The 17,297-nt window shown below is 46.8% G+C and overlaps 1 protein-coding gene across 3 annotated transcripts in view; it reads right to left on the bottom strand.

The window, feature by feature from the left end:
• Positions 1-439: 439 nt before the first annotated feature.
• Positions 440-17,297, bottom strand: part of QRICH2 (glutamine rich 2) — a 42,844-nt gene continuing 25,986 nt past the window's right edge. For 2 of the 3 annotated variants that reach the window (XM_083429833.1, XM_083429834.1), the window contains 7 exons: positions 14,080-14,145; positions 13,599-13,700; positions 12,352-12,555; positions 9,020-9,188; positions 5,266-5,353; positions 4,318-4,443; positions 440-1,260 (listed from right to left, as the gene is read on the bottom strand). In XM_083429833.1, coding sequence (XP_083285959.1) covers positions 1,136-1,260; positions 4,318-4,443; positions 5,266-5,353; positions 9,020-9,188; positions 12,352-12,555; positions 13,599-13,700; positions 14,080-14,145 — 880 coding nt within the window. In that variant the 3' untranslated portion in view covers positions 440-1,135. The remainder of the gene's footprint in view (positions 1,261-4,317; positions 4,444-5,265; positions 5,354-9,019; positions 9,189-12,351; positions 12,556-13,598; positions 13,701-14,079; positions 14,146-17,297) is intronic. The other variant, XM_083429835.1, reaches the window with a different exon arrangement.

Genomic DNA, 17,297 nt, shown 5'->3' with positions numbered 1-17,297 from the left:
CAAACCCATACTTGAGACGAAGAAAATAAATGTTCACCTGGTGAAACCCACATGTATTTCCCCACAGTTCCTCTGCTATTTTGGGGTTGTATGAAGTTTCTATTTTACTTGCCCAGTCATATCACAGGACTAAGATGACCACGGCATGCCAGCCAACAACATAAACCCATTTAAATGTTACATTGGTTGCCAAATAACTGAACACATATCATCTTTTCATACTACATACATTCCAATTAGCATGGCCTGATCGGTTTAAGAGGTAGACATTTTAAGCAGGAACCTGCTGAGCATGTTCAATCTCTAATGAGAACTAGTTTTTTGCTCACAGGTATCTTTACTGGTGTGCATTGCATCAAAACAAACAAAAATGGCCATCTAAATTTTGAACAGTAAATAGTTCCACTCTGGAAACAGATCTGAATTACTGACTCTGGTGAAAGCTATAAATTCCATATTTATTAATGAACGTAGGAGTGATAAATTTTGTCATGAGTTATACGTGCTGAACCCAAAAGCAACTGTAGTAACTGCCTAAGATAAAACTGCAACAACTAAAGAATACATAGCCCAACATGCAGTGCTCCACTCAGCCACTGCAGTCTTGTATCTTTCCCCCCACCTTCCCTAAAGTCAACAGGGGCAGCAATTAGCTGGACCCCAAACCGGATTGCTCCTTTTTATGTCACAGCAACCTTTTTTATTTCAGTGTGCCTGGCTCTGGAATAAGAAACAACAAGAGGAAAAGGAGGAAGTTGAAGATGTTGAGACTTGAAACCAGCTGTCTCTTTAACTGTTTTGAACAGAAGAATTTGTATTGAAGAACCAATTTCCTTGGACAAATAAAGTGAATGGCCACAGACCCAGTAAAACTGGTTTCTACAGAAGGAAATGTTGCTGCCCCCCCAAACACATTTGGTCCCAAGCCCAGCCCAGCCCTTCCCTTGCGAACATCACTGTATGGAAGAACCACAGAGACTGCACCTGCTGTAGGCAAAGCACAGCAAGAAGGCTGTGTTCCTGTGGCAGCAGTATGTCTGCATCATCTTCTTCATATTTTGTTCACTCTTTATTGTCTTGCTTTCGTCTGTAAGAACCATGCTTTCATTGGGGCACAAAGCTGGTGGGTCTCTGCTTATGCTGACTGCTCATCTGAGTGTCTTGAGGGAATCGTCATTCGTAGCTCAATGGTTTCTCTGCCCTGCATTCCAGGCTCTTCCGTGATCCGCAATTGGGTGGATTTGTCCCCTGCAGACTTAGCTGCAACACAGAACAATAGCCATAGACAGAATCACAGAATTGTAGAACTGGAATGGACTACGAGCCCAGATCTAATTATTATGAGTATAAGAAACTGATTAACCAATATTTTATCCATTGGACTACAGCAGGCATAGACAAGCTTGGCCCTCCAGATGTTTTGGGACTACAACTCCCACCATCCCTAGCTAACAGGACCAGTGGTCAGGGATGATGGGAATTGTAGTCTCAAGCCATCTGGCAGGCCAAGTTTGCCTATGCCTGGACTACAGCTACAATCTGCCCCAGCTAACACGGTTGGGGATAATGAGGTTTGTATTCCAACAACATCTAGCAGGCACCAGGTTCACAATTCCTTATATACCGTATTTTTCGCCCTATAGGAAGCACTTTTTCCCCTCCAAAAATGAAGGGGAAATGTGCGTGCGTCCTATGGGGCGAATGCAGGCTTTCGCTGAAGCCTGGAGAGCGAGAGGGGTCGGTGCACACCGACCCCTCTCGCTCTCCAGGCTTCAGGAGAGCCCCAGCGCCAGCCCCACAAGGTCGGGGGACAGAGGGGAGGCGCAGCGCGTCTTCCCCCTGTCCCCGGACCTGATCTGAAGGCGGGCGGTGGGGAGAATAGCGCTTCTCCCCGCTGCCTGCCCCACAAGCTCCGGGGACAGCTGGGAGGCGCAGCGCGTCTTCCCGCTGTCCCCGGACCTGGTCTGAAGGTGGGCTGCGGGGAGAAGAGGGCTTCTCCCCGCTCCCGGCCCCACAAGCGCCTGGGGGGAAATGATTTCCCCCCCCCCTTTATTTCCCCCCCCCAAAAACATGGTGCGTCCTATGGGGCGAAAAATACGGTAGTTGTGCCAGCTTATTTTATAATGTGGGAAGTAGCCTTGAGAGCTTCAGATCACCTTGTTAAGAATGGAAGAGTAGGCTGCTGGATCAGGCCAGTAGCCTATTTCATCCAGCATTCTGTTCTCACAGTAACCAACCAGATACCTGTGGAAAGCCCAAAAGTAGGAGCTGAGTGCAGCAGCACTCTCCCACTTGTTGTCTTGCATGACAGCAACAGGGCAGAGGATAAGAGGTCTGCCCAGCACTATGACCTTGAAGGCGAATTTATTAGTTTTTTACATGGCTTTGGTTCTGCTAGAAAAGTGAAGATGTAGCTCCCATGCAGAAAGCCTGATGCTTCACCTAGCCAGACTTTGACTGCTAGAGGCATGAATTTTCACCAACAGAAGGCTCAAGACCCATGCCTCCTTGCATGGAGTTTGAAGGCTTCCAATTTTATTTTTTAAAATTATTTTGCAAGTGAAAGTGATGCACAAAATTGGCATATTATGTGCACTGACCCATTTACCGTAACAAACATTTTAGACTCATGGGGTTGTGACGATTGATCTAGGTTTTTAAAAGAAAGCAGCATCTCAAACAGTCAGTAGTTGAAATGGAGGCAGGGTTAATTTGACTAAAGCGTTTAACCCCAGGATTAGCTTTCAGTGCTAGAAGTCACTATGGAAAATGAAATATGGCATTTGCAATTCTGTATCTCCTGCTAAAGAGGAGAGGAATTATCTTCCAGATCCTGTTAGCAACTTTTCTATTGTTATGCACAGAACAGAATATACCTGCTGCATCATATGTACTCCACCCAAGGAAACACATCACCCCCCTCACACCCACCCACATCCCTACACCTTTAAGGCTGTGGAGAGCCTTTATCGGTCCAGTCTTCTCACAATGTATACTTGTTTTCCCACATTCAGTTTTAAAAAGTATATTTGCCTTTCATGTGTTACAGAATACTTCACGGGTACACTTAGTGTACTGCCAATTTTGTAACATGTACAGCAGCCCTCAAGCCAAGGTGTAATGGGGTTGAGCATCAAGCCCTTCTTGTCATTCCTATATGCAAAATGAGTGCTGGCTTTGAGCAGAGAGATAATTTTATCCAGGTGGTTAAAATTTCTCCAGCGGCCACTGGCTCTTTCCTTTCCCTTTCACCCTCAGCCTCGCTCCTTCCACTCTTCCCCCACATTCGCCGCACAGGGCAGGAAAAGTTCACCGACAGGTTCTGTACATTTCCACAAGTTAGGTGCGTTGCTAAGTAAACAGTGCTCTTGGTCTATGCTAAGCAGCCCCATGATTTCCTGCAGTGCTCTTCAATCAGTCTGGCACACAGTCCAATTGTTCTAACTGACTGTGTTTGCAATTACATCTCAGATGTGAGCGTTCAGCACCATGGTGCTACCAGAAGGGAGCTCTCTATAATGGACAGATGGATTGGCAGGCGCGGAGGTTGCAAGCAGACCTAGAATCAGTGAACCAGTGACAGTCCTCTCACTAGAAGCCTTTGCTGGCCCTTTTTTATTAATTTAAAGAACCTGCATGAAGCTACTTCCCTGAGCACAAAATCTGCAAAGGATGTACAATGGAACTGGCCTATAGAACATACAGAGGAAATACCCACTCTAAAGCCTTAAAACTGGCTTAACTGAACTCTCCGCTGCTCAAGGGATTATGGGAAACATAGTTCTGCGAAGAGTGTGCGCAAACTACAGCTCTCTTAACAAGATTCCCTCTATAAACTACAATTCCCAGGATTATTTGGGAAAAGCCACAACAGTTTTAAGGCCGACCAGACTAGTGGGCTTTGGTTTTTTTGCAGGTGCAATTAACAATGGATTAGTAGTGTATTTAAACTTGACCATCCATCACCACCCCAAACATTCTGGGCATGAAAAGTTACCAGATTTCAGCAGGAGATTATAGGACATGCAACGGTTGGAAACAAAACTGTATGTCCATTGTAGATGCTAACGATAACGGAAATCACATATAACTGTGCCAATGTCATCATTAGCACAAATAATCATGCATGCATAAAAAGGATGTCTGCAGGGGCCCTAGGTACAGTATAAAAGCAGAGTTTGTCTCACAGACGCTCCACTTGTGTGGACTGTCCTATATTAATCCCAGAGTGGGTATATAAATTAAGGAAACCTCACTATCTTATCTGAGTGGGTCTCATCTCATCTTTTCTGGATACTGACCTGGCTCAGAACTTACCTGACATGCTGCGCAAAGACACTTTGGCAGTGTGGGGACGAGCTGGAAGATTGGCAATGTCACTGAGCGTGGGATGATGCCTTTGTGAAGACGACCGAATGAGCTTGTTTCTCGGTCTTAAAACACCTGGCGGGAGAAGCACAGAGGGTGGAAGGACACTTCAGTATTTCTGCTACACACATACAAATAGTGGTGATGTGATTTAAAGAAGCCAAACAAGAATCATCCTTTTACATGCATGAGGTCTCTTACAGATGTGCTTATTCAGTAAACCAGGGGCAAGGATCCTGTGATCTGATCTGCCAAGATGTTGCTCAACTGCAACTCCCATCAACCAAAGTCAGCCTGCCAATGGTCAGAGGTGATAGAGATGGTAGACCGGGAACATCTGAAGGGTCACAGGTTCCCCAGCCCTTCAGTAAGCCATCTGGCAATTGCTGTACATCTCCCAGCTCTGAGACTGGAGTAAGAGTCAATCAAGAGATGGACTAGAGCTCTTTTTTTTTTTCTTAAATCACCCCTAGCCATAGAAACCAGCAGCATTCTGCAGCTCAAGGCAAATGTTTCACATTGTTCCATGCAAGGTAAAGCCAGTTCTGCATATTAACACTTACCGTATTTTTTGCTCTATAAGACTCACTTTTTCCCTGCTAAAAAGTAAGGGGAAATGTGTGTGCGTCTTATGGAGTGGATGCAGGCTGCACAGCTATCACAGAAGCCAGAACAGCAAGAGGGATTGCTGCTTTCACTGCGCAGCGATCCCTCTTGCTGTTCTGGCTTCTGAGATTCAGAATATTTTTTTTCTTGTTTTCCTCCTCCAAAAACTAGGTGCGTCTTGTGGTCTGTTGCGTCTTATAGAGCGAAAAATACGGTAATAACCTGAACAGTGTTCATGAAAGGGTTAACAAAATCTACCCAAAGCATCTGCACATGGAATGTAACACTTACCGTCCTTTCCAGTTATTGATGGGAGTTGTGCGTCCATCCGTCCTTTGTAGATATGACCATCAAGACCCAGTATATCTACCTCTTCATGCTAGGAATCAATGCAAGCACAGGGCAGATTTCAATTTAGCCCCAAGGGCAAACATTAAAAATCCATTACAAACCAGTCCTGCAGTTTCACTCCATCAGTCTCCACACTTATGGTGGAGCTTGAAAAGCTTTCTCACTTTGACAGTAGGGTGGCCAGGCTGGAACCTAGTGATCCCTGCTTTGCCTTTTAAATTCCCTGATCCAGTGACAGCTTCCCTGCCCATCTCTTCCTTAGTCCTGTTGTCCACTCACACCTGTTTGCATGTTACCTCCAACCTCCAGATTTTGTCAGACTACAACTCCCATCAGCCCTAACCACTGGGCATTCTGACTGCAGCTGATGGGAGACGGGAGTCCAAAAATATCTGGAGGGCATACATTGCTGCAGAAGGCTGCCCTACTCTACCAAGCAGTTTACAAAGGTAGAAACTTCATCTCTAGGTTGCAACCTGTTGGTGGTTCCATTGACTGAGAAAGAGTGGGAAATGCTGGAATCCCTGCTCTGCAGTAAACAGATACAGACTGTCAATGATGGAACAGGCAAGTTGGATTTTAAGCTGAATTTGTCCCAACCCTTTATCACATTGGTTTCCATCTACTGGTTTAAAACTCTGACATCAGAAGTAGTCTCCCAGTGCATATATTTGTAAGATTTCAGCCCGAGCGGAAGATAAGCTCTCATCTTCTAGACTGGCAGATTTCATGTAAATCCAACACGCCATGGTTGTCAACTTAAAAATGCAACAATATAATATTGTCTTAAAAACCTCAAGAATTAGAAAAGTTAATGAAAGAGCCCAGTTGCAGCCACTGGTGAGGAAATCTATACTTTGCCCCCAGAAAACGGAGAAGAACAGGAACTAATGGTCTGTAACCCACAACTGTACTGGGCTCTGTACTATGGTAAGGTCAGACCAAGAGAGTTATATGTTTACATTTTTCTAAGCAGAGGGAATAAAAGATGAACAAGTATGTCTTAAATTAAAAGCAGGTCCATCATGCAGGTTTGGATTACAGGCAGGGTGACTACTTGAATACTGTATTGTTTATGTGTGGCATTTAAATTTCCAACCAGGAGGAGGAGCATGGGCAAATTGTTTTTGGGTGGGGGGGATAATTGAAAGCTGGAGAAGGGAGAATTCTGCTGTTGAATATTTTTACTTTCCAGTTGTTTTAATTTCTTGTGGTTAATTATTTCGAGTGCCATTCATGGGAGAGAGGTGGGGTGCATGTTTTACGTCAGGGAAATATGGAAGGAAAGGAGGCCAAGGCTGTGGAAACCAAGATAGAGGCTGCACTTTGGATGGTGGGCATCTGATTGGGTATCTGGGGGAGAAGAACATTTGAGATAAAAAAAGGAACTAAACAAATACATGGCTTTTTGAGCTCCCACAATCAGGACATGTATCCTGATGCACAAGAAGCCTCCAAACCTTTTAGTCATTTTATTTCTTGCATGGCTTCTAGCAACAAGCACTATGAGAGCTGGGATACTGGCCTAGAACTAGCACTGGTTTGAGCTAGCAAGGATGAACAAAACATTTTGCAATATAAATTAACTTTTTGCTAACAAAAGATAATAATAAAAAAAAGAAATCAGGAGAGTGTGGTCAAAAGGAAATTTGTTTTTCAGTTATCTTTATGTTACATAATTCAGAGAGAGATAAGCTGGTGGCAGGTGAAATGTGTATCACAGGAACAATACCAAGCCATTAGTCCTGCCATTAAGAGAAAATTGTAATGTCAGCTAGAAAGGAGCATTTTCTACACACAGTGATCTTGTTCTCATTCTCATTTAGATAATACATTATTCTCTATTTGCAGGGTCTGAAATAAGCCTATACGGCAACTTCCTCAAGGTCAACAAGTGTGTCCAGACCAATAATTGTGTTGCCTTCCATTTATTGTTGCCGTTCCAGTACTCAGCCTTTACACAGCACACAGAATTGTGGGCTTGGGTTTTATAACATTTGCGTTTCTGAAAATCACCTTAAATGTGTGTCCCCCACCCACATGCAAGAGCAGAAGAGCCTTGAAATGGGAACCTAAAATAGGCCCGTTTCAGTTTCTACTAAAATAAATTAGCAGAAAATAGTAGCAAACAGCCTATGTGAATGAGCACAAGTTTATGAAGAAAAGGAAAGTCTCTAATAATGAAAGAAGGGTTCGACCATGGTCGGGGAAAAGAAAGTACGTGGTTTCTCTTAAGACCAAGAGCAGTAAAATTCGTTTCTCTTCAAGTTTCCTATATGAACCTGCCTGATTATTAAGTTCAGTAGGGAAGTTCATATAAGTCCCCTCCCCCATGTTAAAAATGACAAGGGAATGAGGTTCTGGGGCCCTTTCCATTGACAACCACAGTCGTGTCTCCTGCTGACAGCAAGCAGGAAGAAAATGCTCCCTCACATATTCAGACAGTGTGGGAAAGGGCTCTCCACAGGCACTGATGCACGCAGGTACTGTGTGTGCAGGTGGCAATGGGTCAACCTCCTTATTGGCTGAGGCAAAAGGATCTTTCCAAATGGGGTAGGTAGGCAACAAAATGGGAGTTGGAACCTCAGTGTACATAAAGATGCACCTTGGGGGAAAAGTAAAAGTAATCCCAACTTCAGATATAGTTTGATCAGCCTGAACTGGCGGTGACATGGAAGAAGTCTCCGGATCTTGGAAGAAAAATCGCAGTGTCAACCCAGTTTGTGGCAGCTGCGAAGGAGGCAAATTCTTTACTAGGGATTAATAGGGAAGAGACTGAAAACAAACCTGTAGATATCACAGGGCCTTCATATCAATCTAGTTGAGATGCTATGTAGAAGTATGGCTGCCACATCTCCAAAAGGATATTGTAGAGGTGGAAAAGGTGCAGGAAACTAAGGGGCTGCAGCACTTCCCTTGTGACAAAAGAAAGCACTGGAGCTTTTGGGGAGAGCAGGAAAAACATGCCTGAGGTTTATAAAATTGGGCATAAGGTAAAGGTAAAGGTAAAGGTACCCCTGCCCGTTACGGGCCAGTCTTGACAGACTCTAGGGTTGTGCGCCCATCTCACTCAAGAGGCCGGGGGCCAGCGCTGTCCAGAGACACTTCCGGGTCACGTGGCCAGCGTGACATCACTGCTCTGGTGAGCCAGAGCTGCACACGGAAACGCCGTTTACCTTCCCACTAGTAAGCGGTCCCTATTTATCTACTTGCACCCGGGAGTGCTTTCGAACTGCTAGGTTGGTGCTGGGACCGAACAACGGGAGCGCACCCCGCCGCGGGGATTCGAACCACCGACCTTTCGATCGGCAAGCCCTAGGCGCTGAGGCTTTTACCCACAGCGCCACCCGCGTCCCTAAAATTGGGCATAGTATTGCCAAAACTGATTGAGGGAAAATTTTCTGTGTTATTACTAGGTGCTAAGGATCATCCAATGCAAGGTTGTTGTTGTTTTAAATCAAATAAATTTGATGAGGTTCAAAGTTACATGTGAAGAAACCAAATGGACAGAGGATGAGCAAATACTCAGTGCAATCCAGACTGTATTTCTCCCTCTTATGTGAAGTGGATCATGCAAACCAAGTGCAGGCCTGTGTATCCCTTGTAGGCTCCAAAACCTACAGGTCAGCTATGAGTCCAGCCTGACTTCCACGCCCCACCTTCCGTCTTCCTCCCCACCCCCAGTTCTTATTACCTTCATCACCGCCAACATGGCGTTTTCGTCCGGTTGGACTGGTGCCATAGGCTGTGCAAACTGCTGCAGCCGTCCGTAACGCCGGTATGGGTAAGTGAGGGTGTGGCTGCCTCCGCAGTGCCGAGGAACGCTTATGTAGCTGAAGTCTGACATATCGGCAAGCCTGTCGCTGTTAGGAATCAAGGGTCAACAGGTCAAAGTGGGGAAACCCAGTGTGTAAGGGACCCGAATGGAAAAGAGCAGGCTCTTGAACCTTGAATGGTTTGTAGGACGTGGAGTTTCAGCAAATAAAGCTTGTAACACAAACTGCACCATCTTTTACACAACTGTCAAAGGCACAGGTGCTCTCTCTTCTTGCTCCCCTGGCTCCCTACTACCATTGAGTATGAAGCTGAACTGACTACACTAACCTGGTTTCTGGAGGACAACACCCCAAACCATACATAGGTAGCTGAGGGATTGTGGCAAAATCTGTATACTCGTCCAACTGCTAGTGCTGGCTTTGCTTCGCCATGCTGCACCAGCTGTCCCAACACACAGCCACAACTCCTCCCGCCTTATTCTTTATTTTCTCACTTCACTACAGTGAAAAGGGGGACCAGGGTGGGCTACCACATCTTTAAACTGTGCAGAAGACGAGAACCTCAGCTGGTGAGCCTTGCATGTGGAAATCCCGTCTTCTAAGCAGCTCATAAAAGTACAGCACCCAGCCACCCTGTCCTCTTACCCAACTGGGGATCCCACCCATCAGCCACATCCATGGCTTACTAGCTAGACCAATGATAACCAACAGGATGCTGTTGGACTGCAACTCCATTAAAGACCGATGGCCATGTTGGCTGGGCCTGAAGGGAGTTGGAGTCCAGCTTCTTCTGGAGGCTACCCTTGAGCTAGACCAGGGAGGACTTTCCTTTTGGACGTTATAGCTGGGGAGAAGGTGGTCAAGAGGGGAACGGGAAATGAGCAAGGTGGAAGGTCTGTGGCACCACCTTCTGTTGTGGCTGCAGAGAGGTTAAAAGGAACAGGAAAGGTCTTCTTTCCAGGTGCAATAGTAATTTGGTTTCGGTGCCGAATGTTAAAAAAAATTAGGTTGCAATCCTACACTTGCTTACTCCACAGTAAGCCTCATTGAACTCAGTGGGGCTTGCGTTGAGTGTACATGTGTAATATGGCACAGTAATGCTGTGCTTGATTTTTCATGGTACACTTTAGCAGCTACCTTGAGTCTCCTTTTGGAGGGAGAAAGGTGGGAACAGACAAGTAAATAAGATAAATATGAGAGAGCCAGCCAAATGCCGCTCCCAAGTTGTCTAGGGTCAAGTCCTGCCCAAGGATATTTTGAAATGCTAGCTTCAGAAAGCACTTTTTTGGGGGGGGGGGGGTTTACATTTCTTTGTCACAATTTAGCACCACTGTCCTTAATTGCCCCACAAAACACCACTCACAATTACACTGAACATTTTCAGAATGTCAAAACTGATTCATTTCCTAAATAAAGCAGAAAACACTAAGCCGCTCCAGAGAGGTCACGGTGGAAGGGAAAACTAAAATATTAGGTGCATACTCAGTGCACAACAACAACCTGCTCCTGGCTTTGTCTCCCTGGCCTGCACTTCATCAAGCAGCAACACAAACACACACACACACACACACACACACATACACACACACACACACACACACACCAGAATGAAAGAGTAGATCTTGTCACAAGTCAGCATGTAGACAAGGAGGTAGCTTCCTAGACATAAAGTAGAATTTCAGGCATGGAAGCAATAGGTGGAGCAGCAACTAGCAAGCTAACAATGAAGCAGAAATAAAAATGCAAGCTACATGGCCAGTTTTGACGGGAGGGGTTTCTGAAGTCTTGCTGTTGGGAACTGGGGTGGCATACCTGACCTGCAGCACAAGGTTAATGTTTGTTTGCATGTTACTTCTTTGGTTCTGCAGGTAAAGGAGTCAGCCTGCAGTAAATATATTGTGAAGCTGTAACAGTCAGGTCTGACTTGTTCAACAGACATCTCAAGCTCAGAGTTTGCTTTGGAATTCCAGATTTTATTACCGTGCAGCAGCAGCAGAAAGTCTGACCACTAAATATGTGCATTCTTTCCATTCACAGAGCTATATGTACGCTAAGGGGAAGCACCTTAAGGGGTTGCTTCAGGCATGACGAAATTCCTACACTGAAGTTGGTTCTGCATAAGAATCTGCATAAATCCTGCATGTCAGGTATCCAATGTGATAAGACTAAGAGCACGTGAGGAGTTTGTGGCTTCTTACCACACAGAAACTTGTTCCAAAAAGTGGCTTCTGTGTATAGGAATTTTCACCCATGTGTGAAACAAAGTGAAGAAGTTCCACATTGGTAAGTGAGAAGGCTCAGCAAATAGTTAGCTGCTCCTACTCTTCTCGTGGCTGATTTCTTGCAAAGCTGATATTGTTCACAACCTATTTGGAATATCCACCTGGATAAAAAGAATTAACCAGGAGCTCGACCCAGAGATTTAGCTAAGTATTAATGACTGTTTCATAAATCTGACTTTCAGGGATTTCTGGAGTTCTGTTGTGACCATGCCTAGAAATCTCTAGGATAGCTGCGTAATGAAGCATTACTTCAAGCCCAGCATCAGCACCTGAAATGATGGGGTAAATGTCTGGCCCCAGAACCCCCAGAAAGCCCACTGGAGCTGACTCTGCTGTCCTCCCCTTTTGATTTTGATTTTTTAAATGTAGCTTACCCAACTCCATACTCATCAAAGAAGCACTGAGCAAAGTGGCCTGAGCCACCAACATATTTTATTCCTCCAGACTCATTCTGGGATAATAAAATGGAGGCTGATGCAGCAACCACCCAGAGCTGGCTCGCCCGTGATGCAGGGAACAGCGCCTGTCTTGGGTGGTGGTAGTGCAAGAGGCAGCACTCTGCCCTCTCCACCACTTCTGCCACCGAGGAGGAGGCATTCCAGTGTGCAGCGTTGCTGCTCGTCTTCCATGCCTCCAGGTGGAGAAGCCAAGGAAGCAGCAATATTTGGGTGAATGCCCTGGCTCCTGCCAAGTTTGGCAAGAGCCAGGGTGTTCCTGTGTGCTGGCTTCTGCTTGGTTTTCCCCTGGGGGAGCAACACTCAGAGGAGCACCCTGGCTCGCACCAGGTTCGGCAAAAACTGGGGTGTGGCGGCAGAAGTGGGGTACGGTGGGTGAGGCCAGGAAGCTGCAATTGGGTGGGGCGTGGAGGTTGATCTGTCCCGGGTGCCTTCAAACTGAGTGCCAGACCTGCTTTGCTTCTCGTTTCTTTGGAGCTATGAACTTCAACTGCTCAAGACCTTTTCTCCTACCGTTTGCCATACGGGGTTGAGCCAAGACACTGGGCCTGCAGCATCTCCCTGATCATCTGAGCGTTGACCTTCGCTGCTCCACCACTGTAATGGCTCTGCACCTTCTGTATATCCATGAGCATCTTGGAATGGATGCGGCGCAGCTTATTGAGACTCGCACTCTTCTCCAGTGCGTCAAAACGAACCCCAGGTCCTAACTTCAGACTAGAGTGGGGTACAATACGATGGGAAGGGGAAAGGTGGGGTGCAGCAGCACAAGCCAGAGAGCAAGGAGACGGCAAACAGCCACAGAAAGAGAACGGAAAAGAGAAATCATACTGTTAAGCAGGGCTGTTGCTTCCAGCATGGCTTGCTCGCATTTTACACTCCTTTTGTGAGAAAGCAGGAACTAGTGAGAACATTTACGTGGAGCTATGCTACCCGGGAGGCCCTAACCAGGTTCACTCAAAGTGAAGAATATGAAGAATCTAAAAAGCAAAGGACAACTGTTCAATGGGACACATTTTCTACAGAAGATCCTCTGGGTGTAACAAATGGAGGGGTTGCTGAGGTCTACTGCCCCATCCAGTGACACTTCCATCTAAGGATGTGTTGAGAGATTGCCCAAAGGAAACTTTCAGCCAGTTTTTGAGAGGGATGGTTGGAGGAAAGGGAGGGATTCACCCCCACCTACCCCCTTATATCCCCGTCCCCCTTCCACCACCGGTTTCCTAACTTCGGCACTGGGATTATTTCTTTTAGCCTCTGGTTAACAGATGCCACTGTAATTTTTTGCTACACGGTGACAGAATATTGTTTGCAAGAGAACTGTAGGAAACAAACAATGGCATCCACTAGCTGCCAGGAAAAGCCTCGCCACACCAATAGAGACTAATTCCCTGCCCTGCTCCCCTACCTGCCAGTTTGCTGAAACGATTGCCCCATTCTCATCACATGCAAATGGGGCAGAGGAAATGGGGGAGCTCCCTCTGTCCAACCTGTCAGTGAAAAATCTTGTTTTGCTAGGCAGGAGTATTTGGGCTGCAAGCTATTTTCCTGCCACTCCTGCCTTCCCCCAACAGAATGACAGCAATATCACCAAGGCCAGAGGCACTTTGCATCTGCTCTCTTCTCAGTTTCATTCTCCCCAGCAGGCCCCCTATTTCCAAATCTGTGCCCCATCCAATTCCCACCTGACCTGCCTCTTAAAATACACACAAGCCAGGAACCAGAAAAAAAACCTCCGAAGCCCCTTGTCCTCTGCGTACCTGCGGTTCAGCTGCCTGATTTGTTCCAATTCATAAACCATGTATGGCCGGAGGGACTGGTGAGCAGGTAAACCTGGCACAGCAGGGAGTGTAGTGATGTGTCTGCCAAGACAATAAGCAGGCAGGTTAAGCAAAGGGAGGGGTGGGAGAACGAAGCAGCTACAGGACAAGGAAGTCGTCCCTGGTTCAGCTGCTGACATCTGCATGTCACGGAAGGGCAGGCCATGCAGGACCCTGGGCTGGCTGATGGGATGTGTTTTTCCCAAGCTACCAGTTGGAGGCTGTGGTTTCCCCATCATGGCTGAGCAAGGAGGACTCAAATCCAAATCACCCAGCTTCCAAGCCCTGTGCTGCACCTACTTTTAAACCACCACATACCCCTATAAATATCTATTGTTAATTTTCTGTCCTTCCTCCCGAAGGAGCCCAGGGCAGCAGCATAAGCACACAAGCACCATAAGAGTTCCACACATGGACTTACGGGCCAGGAACAACCATTTCCAAAGGTCGGTCGCAAGAGATGCAGTGGAAATGGGCCAGGAGTCTCCTGTTTGGGTAGAAAAAGAGATGCTTAGGCCAAATGAAGGAATTACGGCAATGGGAGTATAGAGCAGGTGCCGGGGTGGGTGGGTGATACAGGATATGCAAATGTCTGCCTGAACGGTCCGTGCGAAGGAGAGTAAAATGATAGTTTGTACACACATTTTCATGAAGGGGGAGATGCCCTGAAGTTGAAAGGCTTGTGGACTCACAACAGCAGCAGAAGAAGCAACACAAGTTGTGTCTAGGGAGCTCCTTATGTGCTAGGTAACACCAGGCACTCACAGATCTCTCCGTGGATGAGGAGGAGATGCAGAAGGCACTTTTTGCACGCTGCAGCACAAGCAGGCCAGGCACATTCACCTGCTGCCGTCTTACTCCGTTCCTATGTAGTTTCTGACTGCCTGGGTAGCAACATAACTGTGTGGAATTAACTTGGGTATCCTAACACTCAGCATGGGTGCCTCCTATTTAAAACTGACCGCCTGGGGAGCTGTCAGAGAGCAATAGGAGATCATTCTCGATATTTTAGAACATTTTCAAAATCTAAATGTCAAATTGCATGTGAAAACGTTGGGAGTTGTTTCTAAAAAAGAACAACAACCTGCTTTAGAAAACAAGTACACTGGTACCTCGGGTTACATACGCTTCAGGTTACAGATGCTTCAGATTACAGACTCCACTAACCCAGAAATAGTACCTCGGGTTAAGAACTTTGCTTCAGGATGAGAACAGAAATCGTGCAGCAGCGGCGCAGCAGCAGCAGGAGGCCCCATTAGCTAAAGTGGTGCTTCAGGTTAAGAACAGTTTCAGGTTAAGAACGGACCTCCAGAACGAATTAAGTTCTTAACCCCGAGGTACCACTGTACTCCCCTCTTCAAAACTGCACGTTGGTTGCACTTTGTACTGTACTTCTATTCCCTGCCCCCCTTTTCCTTCTTCGAGGGAAGCAGATTCCTCCGGTGGAGATCAGGTAGCTATGGAGATCCTTCGCTCCCAAACATGACACACCTTTACCTAATCCCACTGACTGACGTTAAGGATGCAGAGGTGAGCGGGGTTATGAGTCAGGAATTAGCACCACCAGCTACTGCTGGGAAAGAGTACTTGGTGCACGGGGCAGGAGTTGAGCAGCTTCAAGCCTCTCTGTTCCTTGAAGATCGCCCCGGAGGAAGAGCTGGAATGAACTGCGCACACACAACTTCGCCTGGGGATACCATGCTTCTTGTCGGAAAGCATTTGCTGGCGCCTTATTCCTCCACTCTTTCAAGTACAGTCACTGTTTCGTTCCGTCAAAGGATGTGGAGGGAAGCAGAGAGCAAGGCCTGGGAGGCGGCCTGCCTGGCTGTTGGATCCAGTCTCTATCTTCTTACATAACGGGCACACAGAATGGGGGCTGCTGACTGTGCCACCACCCTCCGCCCAGCAGAATGCATTCGTAGTTGCCAGTTTCCATCGCTGAGGCTATTCGCTCTCCCTTCTTCGAGGTGAGTGAGCTGTGCCCCATGTCCCCATGCGTCGCAAGCACCACCACCCTCTGGTGGTGACACATGCGTGATGCAGCTTGCAGCAGTGACGGAAAGAGCATCCACTGACAACAACGTGGAGGGGTGAGAGAGTGCCAGCTGGCCAACTGGGCCACTCCTTCCAAAAGACTTCAAAAAAACCCAAAACAAAAAACACAGCTATGCAGCAGAGTGCGTCTGAGATGCCTATAGGCAAGAGAACACCCAAGATTCAGAGACCCATCTGAACAAAATTATCAGTTTTGGGTTCTCACTTTTCCAGTCTTAAAATTCAGTTTGCCCTTTTTCCACATTAAGGTAAAGGGACCCCTGACCATTAGGTCCAGTGGTGACCGACTCTGGGGTTGCGGCGCTCATCTCGCTTTGTTGGCCGAGGGAGCCGCCGTACAGCTTCTGGGTCATGTGGCCAGCATGACTAAGCCGCTTCTGGCGAACCAGAGCAGCGCATGGAAACACCGTTTACCTTCCCGCCGGAGCAGTACCTATTTATCTACTTGCCCTTTATTGTGCTTTCGAACTGCTAGGTTGGCAGGAGCTGGGACCGAGCAACGGGAGCTCACCCCGTCACGGGGATTCGAACCGCCAACCTTCTGATCGGCAAGTCCTAGGCTCTGTGGTTTAACCCACAGTGCCGCCCGCATCCCCGCGGGTGCTTTTCCACATTAGTTTGCATTAAAAAAAGGGGGAAGGGGAGAAGGTCCAGGCAAAAAATTGTTTGCAATTTTGTGTACATTTCTCTGTAGATGTGCATGTTATATGTAATTTTACCTAACACACACATTTCTGCTGGCAATTTTCCATAACACAATGCATTTTTGTACTCTAACATACACAATTTTGTGTGTATTTTTTTTTTTTTACTGGAGAAATGCATTGCAAAAACACTCAAGGAGGATCAGCAGACTTTGGGGGGGGGGGTGGCTGAATCATAGCACTGTAGTGTTGGAAGGGACCCTGAGGATCATTTAGTCCAGGGGTCAGCAAACTTTTTCAGCAGGGGGCCAGTCCACTGTCCCTCAGACCTTGTGGGGGACCGGACTACATTTTTTGGGGGGGAAAGAACAAATGCCTATGCCCCACAAATAACCCAGAGATGCATTTTAAATAAAAGCACATGTTCTACTAATGTAAAAACACTCTGATTCCCGGATTGTCCGCAGGCCAGATTTAGAAGGCGATTGGGCCGGATCCGGCCCCTGAGCCTTAGTTTGCTTACCCATGATTTAGTCCAACCCCCTGCAATGCAGGAATATGCCACTGTCCCATAGGGGGATTACAACTGCAGCCTTGGTGTTATTAGCACCATACTCTAACCAACTGAGCTATCAATTCCACCACTCCTTTGACTTCCTGGAACCAGTGAGAAGAGAGGGTGTACTCTGAGGAGAGTAAAGAGAGTAAGATAGAGGCTTGGAGGGACACACTTGACCCCATACCTACTCTAATCATACTGCAATAGTAAATGTGAAAGGCTTCCAGTCTTCCAAAGCAGTTTTTTTTTTAAGCACTCCCCCTCCCAAATCATAACTTCTACTCTTTGCAAGCAGAGGTTTCTAGGCAACCTAATGGCATGGGAGAATAGATATATAGGCAGGTAGGCAAGGTATACTCCTTCAAGCCAAGGGTGTATTGT

The sequence above is a fragment of the Podarcis tiliguerta genome (assembly GCF_965153285.1).
Source record: "Podarcis tiliguerta genome assembly, chromosome: 2".
Taxonomy (NCBI): domain Eukaryota; kingdom Metazoa; phylum Chordata; class Lepidosauria; order Squamata; family Lacertidae; genus Podarcis; species Podarcis tiliguerta.
Note: the sequence above shows the minus strand (reverse complement) of the source record. Positions and strands in the feature narration are given on the sequence as shown.